The following is an 8153-nucleotide window of genomic DNA, read 5'->3' on the forward strand; positions in this document are numbered from 1 at the left end:
AGAATAGCTTAGTTTATTTCTTCACTGTAACAATGAAGGAGGGGAGGTTTTGTAAATTCAATAAATAGAATAAATAGAATCTGTCTTCATGGTAGGCTTTTCTGAACTTGCACCTCTGCCTTCTGGAATGTCCCCAGGAGACTCTTCAGAAATGACAGTGTGTTGCCTGCCGCGGTCTGGTTGCATGGCCTTTCGCAGGAAAAGAACTGCGGGGAGAGAAGCAGGCAGGACAGGGTGAGCATCCGCAGCCCACTCTGCAGCAATACACTCCTAGCAGCCCAGGACCAGCTTCCCTCAAACCTGGGGACCAGTGATGTGCAGGGAAGAGAGGCATGAGATGGGAGGAAAATATGAAGGTTGATCCTGGGCTAGCTAGCATTTGGTAAGACCATGTAAGTGTTAATTTAAGGTCACGATTCCAGGAGTCTGTGCACATATGTGCACGTGTGTGTGCGCATACACGTGCACATACTACCCACCGAAAGACCTTAAATGTCAGGGAAAATTGTTTCTTGGGGATTCTTTGAGGACAAATATCTGTATATGCCCACCCTCCACCCCCTGTCACTTCAAAGTCACATTAGAACACTAGTTCTGAGTGAGACTCTGGATTCACATAGACTAGGGTTTAAGTCGCAGCTTTGTCTCTTATTAAATACAATAGCATCAGAAAAATAACTTTCCTGTATTCCTGAGTATCACTTTTCTCCCTATGGAGCTGACAAACAGAGCTAAAGCTGGCCTCTAAGGCAGATGCTCTGCGCAATGGCTCACGTAACATAGCCAAGGCAGTTGCCACTGGGGGCAGAGATACCTGACTAGGCTGGCCAACCACAGCACTTTGGACTGCTGGTGCTCTCCTATGAAAGGACACACAGGACAAAAGGACAGTGACTGGCCACTGCCCCAGGACCCAGGGTGCATGCTGACAGTCAGTAGGGCAGGGGGAAGTACTTACCTAGACCTTGGCGTCTTTTCTTTTACAAAACTTTTTAGTCATTCAACAAACCACCACCACCACCAACAACAAAAACTGACTTAGAGGCTACCACATCCTCGGTTAGGAAAGTGAATTTTTAGGATGATTTAGTGCTGCATGAGCTACAGTCTGACTCTAAGGAGTCTGGCTTTTGCTTACAATTAGGTGAGTTCTTTCATTATCCAACAGGTGGAGAGAAGACATTGGCCACTTGGGTGTCAATGGTCTCCATTTAACCAGGGGAACCACGGACCCCAGAGCAGATCTGTCCCACTGCAGTGATCTTGTTCCTGGTTACATTTCTTAGCTGCCCCTCCTTCTGGCCTGGGCCTACCTGCTCTAACTTTCCCATCCTCTCTCATTTGCTTAGATGTAAGCAGACAGTTGTTGCTCTCAAGGCCCTCTGCCACAGGCTCTGACCCAAAGACCCTACTCCTTTGGTGAGAGCATCCACTCAGAAATCATTTGTCACACATGGACACAAAACTCACCGGACACTTGCTGTTCTTTAGGACTTCAACTATCCTTTTCACCCGAAAGAAAATAGGCGAGAATCTTGTTTTCTGTGTGGCATTGGTCACCTGTGACAGTCCCTCCTGGTAGCACGGTGTGGTACAATCATCCTGGTAAATAACAAGGACTTATGAAAAGGATTTATAATAAAAACCGCCCAGGACTGCTTTCAGAAAGAATCACCAAGAGGATTTTAAAGAGCAACTTAATTTAACCAATGTCGCCCAAACTCATGCTCTTCTTCCTGGCCACCCGAGGAAACAATCTTAAGTTCCAGGACAGCCAGGGCTATACAGAGAAACCCTGTCTTGAAAAAAAAAAAAAAAAAAGTAATTTGAGGTGAGGTCAATTTCCCAGTGACATTCTTGAGGAGACTCCACACAGGAAATGTAGACCTGATTGATGCCCTAGCAAAGGTGGTACTGCATCTCCGTCGCACCTGGTGGCCCTGTCCAGGTCCAGTGGCTGAGAGTTTGAAAGTCCAAAGAAAGGAAAAGCATTTTCTCATGCCAGCTGAGAGGACGAGCCATTGCATAGGGCTCATGTTTGCCGCAAGCTACAATCCTGCATCGAGAAGGGAGGGGATAGATTGGACCCTCCCCTAGCCATAGAACTCCAGCAAATGGGGCTTCTGACTTCTATAGGATTTTAAGATCAGCTTTTCCCTGGTCCAACTTGCAGGGTGAGCCCTGCGGTAGCTACAGGCCTGGGTGACCACTCCCTCATCATAACCAGGAGTTAGAATAGTACCAGAGCCTCCTGCCTTCCCCTTACTGCCAGGGTGAGAGTTGCTCTCTTAGGGTCCCATTTGGCACCAAACTTAGATACTGTCTTCCCAGAGGACAGGTGGAACCGTTTGTCAGCCACTAAAGACCAGCAGGGAGACAGAGAAAGAGGGAGAGATGGAGAAGGGGAGGGGAAGAGAGTAGGAAGATGCCAGAGAAAGGAGGTATATGTGTGAGTGTGTGTGTGTGTGTGTGTGTGTGTGTGTGTGTGTGTGTGTATGACATCTAGATAATCCCTGCCTGATGCTACTATTTTGTTTGTTTCACAAATCTGGACTTACCAGCAGATCAATCAGCAAGCAATAGTCTTTTTTTTTTTCCTTTTCATTTTATACATGGCCATTTATCTCAGAACATAGTCAATAAGTTTTAGACTCTGAAAAATATCCATATTTCTCAAGAGCATGATGCTAACTTAAACATATAGCTGTGTGTATGATGCATATATAAATATAAGTTTTAAAGGTGGGATCTATACTATAACAGTCCCACTTAAACAATAATTTAGAATTTAGAATGTCAAATAAGTTGCGTTATTTTTCTTCAAAGCATAAACAGTGTCCCCATGACCTTTTTCTGACTTTACTTACAGTTGGGACAGAGAGACACAAGCAGCTGGTCACCTGCAAAAGAGAAATCTTGGCATGAGCATTCTAGCTGTAAACACTGAGAGAAGTCTGGAAAGTTCTAAAGATTATTCACTCACGTTGCCGCTGCAGCTGCATTTTGACAGTGGATCATCCTAGAGTAGGCAAAGAGATAACCCCCAGTGAGTTGAGCCCCCTTTGCTATCCTCCAGCGGATGGCTCTCCCCAGCCCCCCAAATCTACCTTCAGCTTTTCAATAAGGTAACTGGTGTCTCTGATGCCCCATGTGGTGCTGCATTTCTGGCCCAGCACAGAATTGAAGAGCAAAACAGAGGCAAGGATGTATGTCACCAACATGTTGACGGGAGTCTGGAGCTCAGTCTACTGGCATCTTCCAGACGAGCTGTATTTAAAGCTCTTCAAACCGGGAAAAACCCTGACATCAAACTGATACCCAGTGCCCACTTTTTTCTCTGTAAGTTGAGGCCAATTGAGATATTGAAAAAAAAAATCAGTCTGAGTCACTTGACAAAGGCTGTCTTATGCCAGGAAATACCATTCCTCAGAAAAGATGCTCTTCAAATAGTCAGGTTCTGAAATACTAAAGGAAAAGTTAAAGATCTAGCCCCAGCCCCCTTTAATGGTAGGAATTCTGGTTGTGAGATTCAAAACACTTTCCATGAAAGCCTAGGTCTGTGTTTTCCCCTCCACAGTAATGAGAAATGCTGATAGACAGTGAGTTATAGGGGTGGTAATGAAGGGGTCACGCTGGGGATATCAGGGGAAAGCAAGACTCGCCTTTCACTCGTTGGGGTTTTCCTCTGGCTATTGGAGCCTCAGTTTACTTGATTGCTAGATACTCACAGTATGTCAGGCCTAGGAACAAAAGTTCTACCTTGTTCATACACCTCTGGGAAGTTGCTCTATGCAAGTATATGAGGAGTTGTTTTATGTAAGTATGTGGATGCTGGAACTGTACTTACTAGCATTGGCCTTGAGGATCCTTAGACTCTTTACAGACCATGTATAGTACTAGGCAACATTAGGTTAAAAACACAAAACAGCTCAGTACTAAAACAGGGTACCCCCTAGCACCTAGAGCATTCACAGCATCTATTAGCCCATCCCAGGTACTTTATGTAAATTAACACTGAGAGAGGTGGATACTAAGTTGCCAGAGGATACTAAGTTGCCATTCTCATTTCTACCTCTTGGATACATCTTAGCCGCCAGGTCCTCTAGTTCATCACTATGACCAGAAAGCCTACTTCTGTGATGTACTGATGCAAACGCTATAATTATCCTCAGGATTTTATATATAGGGAAACTGAGGTACAGAGAAACAAGTAATTGGCCCAAAGTCGTACAATTAGGAATCTGTAGGTTCTGAATTGAAAGTCCCAAGTGCAGGATTTGGGGTGGGGTGGGGTGAGGGGAGCAGAAATTGAACTCAGCCAGGCAAGCATGCTGTACTACCAAGCTACATTCTGACGGGCAAGTGGTATGTGTGTGTGTGGAGGTCAAGAGGCAGTTTGGGGGAGTCCATTCTCTCCCTTTGTCTTGTCTCTGAGGCAAGGTCCCTGTTGCTCTGGCTATGTTGTATACTCTAGGGTAACTGGCCTTCAAGTTTCCACACAATTCTCTTATGTCTTCTGTTGTTGTAGGAGCTCTGGGGTAGCAGGTAAGTAACAGCATCCTGCCTTGTCACGTGGGGTCTGGGAACTGAACCTGGGCTGTCCAGCTTGTGCGCTGCTGCTTCTCCCAGTCCTGCCATCGGACAACTCTCGAGTGTTCCCCAGCTGTCCTGAGGGCTGCCCTGCCCTGCCCCGTTCCGCCCTGAGGGCTGCCCCGCCCCACCCCGCCCATATTCCAGGGTCTTTATGGTCTGGTCCTCCTGTCCAGTTTTCACCCCGAAACACCTGGACACTCAAACTCTGACTAAATGCTTGTCGACTGACCTCAAACATTAGTTTGAAACATTTTTTGGTTACTGGAAAGGTTCATTTAACCTGGGTTTCTGTGAAGTTTCAAGGCTACCTATACATACTCAGAGGTAAATTCAGGTAACAAAGTTTGCCTCCTGCACCATCAGATCAGCAGGCAAGAAAGAGGTTCTTTGGCTGAGCACACTGACTCAAATGTCAGTGGGAATAAGGCCCTAAGCTTTGCGCAGTGTGAGAGAGGGTGGCAGTGGCACTTTTGTTGAATTTCTTTTCTCAGGAGAGAGGGGGCACTGTCAGAATTTGGCTGCACAGTGGGAAAAAGAGAGTTTCCTTAAAAGTAAACAAGCTAGAGATGGCTTCTTCCTAAATTTCCCAGATCTCACAGTTTACATACTTACTTGCCTTTTGTTAACGGCCTCTGAATCTATGGAAAACACTTTTTTTCTAAGTCCAGTGTAACTTTAATTCTTTTCAAAGCCTTCTTTTAGTGATGGTTCTTAAATGCTTTAACCTCCCTTCTAGCCCACCACCCTCCAGAGGTAGTGGAAAAGAAAGGACCTGGGGGAAGTGGACCTGTTTAGAAATGAGAGAAAATCCCATCTGTGTCTTCAGGAATTCAGCAGGTCAGTTCACAGGTCAACAGCGGCAGCTCGATCTACTTGCAAATACTTCAGGGATACACCAGCAGTCCAGTTCGATAGAGTCAGGATGGCAGCAGCAGGGATACGACATAGCAGAGACAGCCAGGCCTCCTCCTCAGCCCAGTTCAGCAGGAGGGAGCACAGGAATGCCAGGAAAATATCCCAGCTGTGCCTCTCTCAGCGAAATGAAGATCAACAAAGATATGCGACCAAGAAGCACTTAGCTATGGAAGCAAGCCCAGCCTCCGTCACTGTCTGTTAAGTCCTTTTTATACTCCTTCCAAACATGACATGTCCTCCACGTGCATTGCCTCAGCCGAATCTGTGGAAGTGGCAAGAAGTGGCCGCACACCACCAGAAGGGTTTTTGGTGTTTCTCTCTAGGGAGTCCCAACAAAGGAAGCTCAACTGTGCAATGTAAAGTGGACCGATACATGTGTGTCCTTAGCAAAGAAACCTTCACCACATGTCCTTTCACGTCCTTGCTTTAGCAAAATATCCTTTCACTTGTGTCTGCTTCAGGAAAACACTTCTTCATGTGCTTGCCCCAGCAAAACGCCATCCAACACAACTGACTTTCCAAAGAACCCTTAAGTTTCTACTTCAGTTTGGATCTGCACCTCTCTCTGACAGGACTCTGGAGAGTTTGGTATGACAATACAACTAGCTAAAGACCCACAATTTCCTCACAATTTTGCTGCAATAGGATCTCATTTTAATCCTGGCTACTTACATCACCCAGAAAGATCTGCCCTGACCCATTGTCCTTGTGTCACCACTTGGCTACCACCCAGAGGAGATGGTGCAAAGATGGCGTCCATATCTATGGGTGCTTCTTAGGCTGGTCACCCGACTTTTCCAGTTCCAAGGAATCAGGGTGGAGACATCATCCATTTGGGGCTTCCTCCCAGAAAGATAACACCGTTCAATTTGGAATAGTAGTCCAGCAGTTAACCACACTTTGGAAGTTTGCTCTGATCTGGTCCCGTCTCACCAAGTGCTGACCTCCCTCAGGACATGTTGCTATCTCTTACCACCTCTGTCCCCCTTCACCTTGCTAAGCTCTGCCTGGACTGCCCCTCCTCAGCTCTCTCCAACAGAGCCTGCTCTTATTGGCCAGGTTTTCCCTGACCACAGGAATTATTGTAATTGTGTGTATCCAGAGCTCCTTAAAATCGATACAAAATGATTGGATGTATTTGTGAAACACCCATGTGCTGATACTTCAGTGAATGGATACAGTGTGTCCTTATCACTGTGCTGATAATTCAGTGCATGGATACAATGTCTTTATCACCCAAGACAACTCACTTTCTAGCTCCTATCACTTCTACATTTAAAGCCTCTTTATAACAGTTTTATTAACGTTTACATACGTGACTGTTTTGTCTGCATGTGTGCAAGTTTACTGCATGTATGCAGTGTTCATGGAGGCCAAAGAGGGCATCAGATGCCCTAGAACTGGAGTTCCAGATGGTCATTAGATGCCATGTGGGTCCTGGGAATCAAATCCAGGTCATCTGCAAGAGAAGCCAGTGCTCTCAGCCTCTGAGCCATCTCTCTATCCCTATATTTGGAATCTCTGAGTTCTTGTGGTTTGGTGAACTACTATCTCCTCCTGATAGGCTATAGTGCACTGGAACTCTCTCCTCCTTCCATCCAATTGTGTCTTGGTACCCATTATCCAATGTCTTTTAGTCCATCTTCTCTTCAACCTTTCCTGCCTTCCAGGATTATCATTCCACTCTTGTCTGCTGTGAGACCAAGGGTTTTGGTTTCCATGTGTGGGAGCACCTTGCTTTTCTGTGTGGCCTATCTCACCATACTGTCTTCCAGTTGTGTGCATCCTACCACAGGTGGCAGAATTTAGTATTATGGCAGAACAAATTCCATTGCACACACGCACATGTACAGACATTTTCTTTTTTTCTTCTTCCGTCTGTCATAGACTTGGACGCTGATCCTACATCTGAGTTCTTGCGTTAGTGCTATACTCTGCTTGTTCCATGCTTCTAGTCCTTTCCTTTCAATAGAACCAGGTGTAGGATTGCGGATTCTCCAGCCAGTCTGATCTTCATCTTTCTGAAATGTTGACACTAAGCTGTCTGAACTGATCTACCTTCCCAACAGCAGTGCCCAAGTTCTACCCCGCCTCTCACCAGTCACCACTTACTACTTTTTAAAATAATGAATGAGATTATCACATAAAAGAAATCAGAGGCATATAAATAGGAAGAGAGGGAATCAAACCACCTGTTATAAAACAACATGATATATAGTTGTATATATAAAAAAATCAAAACTCTACAAACCCCACCAAAAGACACAGGTGGAGGGATGCAATGAAATGGAAGGATATAACAATCCATCATAATCCAGCATAAAAGCCAGCCATATCTTATACACTAATAATGAACTTCCTAAGAACATATAAGAGGCATTCTATCTATTCACAACAGCAGCAAAATTAAAGTTAGAGAAGACAAGATATCTGCCTAGGTTGAGCCAGGTTTGGGAGAGCAAGCCCATAGTCCCAGCTACTTAGGATGCTGAGAGAGCAAGATGGTGTGAACCATTCAGGGACAGCAACAAACAAACCCCCAAAGTCTAGAAATAATTCAACTGAAGAAGTAACAAGTCCTGTAGTGAGAATTACAAACCACTGAAAACAGAAACTGAAGATGGTCTGTGTACACACTAGGGAAA

General features: G+C 45.3%; 1 protein-coding gene across 1 annotated transcript; it reads right to left on the reverse strand.

Moving 5' to 3' along the window:
* On the reverse strand, positions 1–3241 carry Il9 (interleukin 9). The gene is made up of 5 exons (XM_021216134.2): positions 3108–3241; positions 2984–3019; positions 2868–2900; positions 1471–1602; positions 1–206 (listed from the first exon to the last, which is right to left on the reverse strand). The coding sequence occupies exons 1-5, from the start codon at positions 3219–3221 to the stop codon at positions 87–89; spliced, it is 435 nt and encodes a 144-aa protein (XP_021071793.1). The 5' UTR covers positions 3222–3241; the 3' UTR covers positions 1–86.
* Positions 3242–8153: the final 4912 nt, after the last annotated feature.

The sequence above is a fragment of the Mus pahari genome, chromosome 16, assembly GCF_900095145.1.
Source record: "Mus pahari chromosome 16, PAHARI_EIJ_v1.1, whole genome shotgun sequence".
NCBI classification, from domain to species: Eukaryota; Metazoa; Chordata; class Mammalia; order Rodentia; family Muridae; genus Mus; species Mus pahari.

What these genes read in the sequence shown, in the direction of transcription:
- Il9 (XM_021216134.2), bottom strand. Translation starts at nt 3,221, where the DNA reads ATGTTGGTGACATACATCCTTGCCTCTGTTTTGCTCTTCAATTCTGTG. An exon ending in ACCTTATTGAAAAGCTGAAG is followed by an intron (nt 3,020 to 3,107) that starts GTAGATTTGGGG and finishes TGCCTACTCTAG; the next exon opens with GATGATCCACTGTCAAAATG. An exon ending in TGTGTCTCTCTGTCCCAACT is followed by an intron (nt 1,603 to 2,867) that starts GTAAGTAAAGTC and finishes GTTATTTACCAG; the next exon opens with GATGATTGTACCACACCGTG.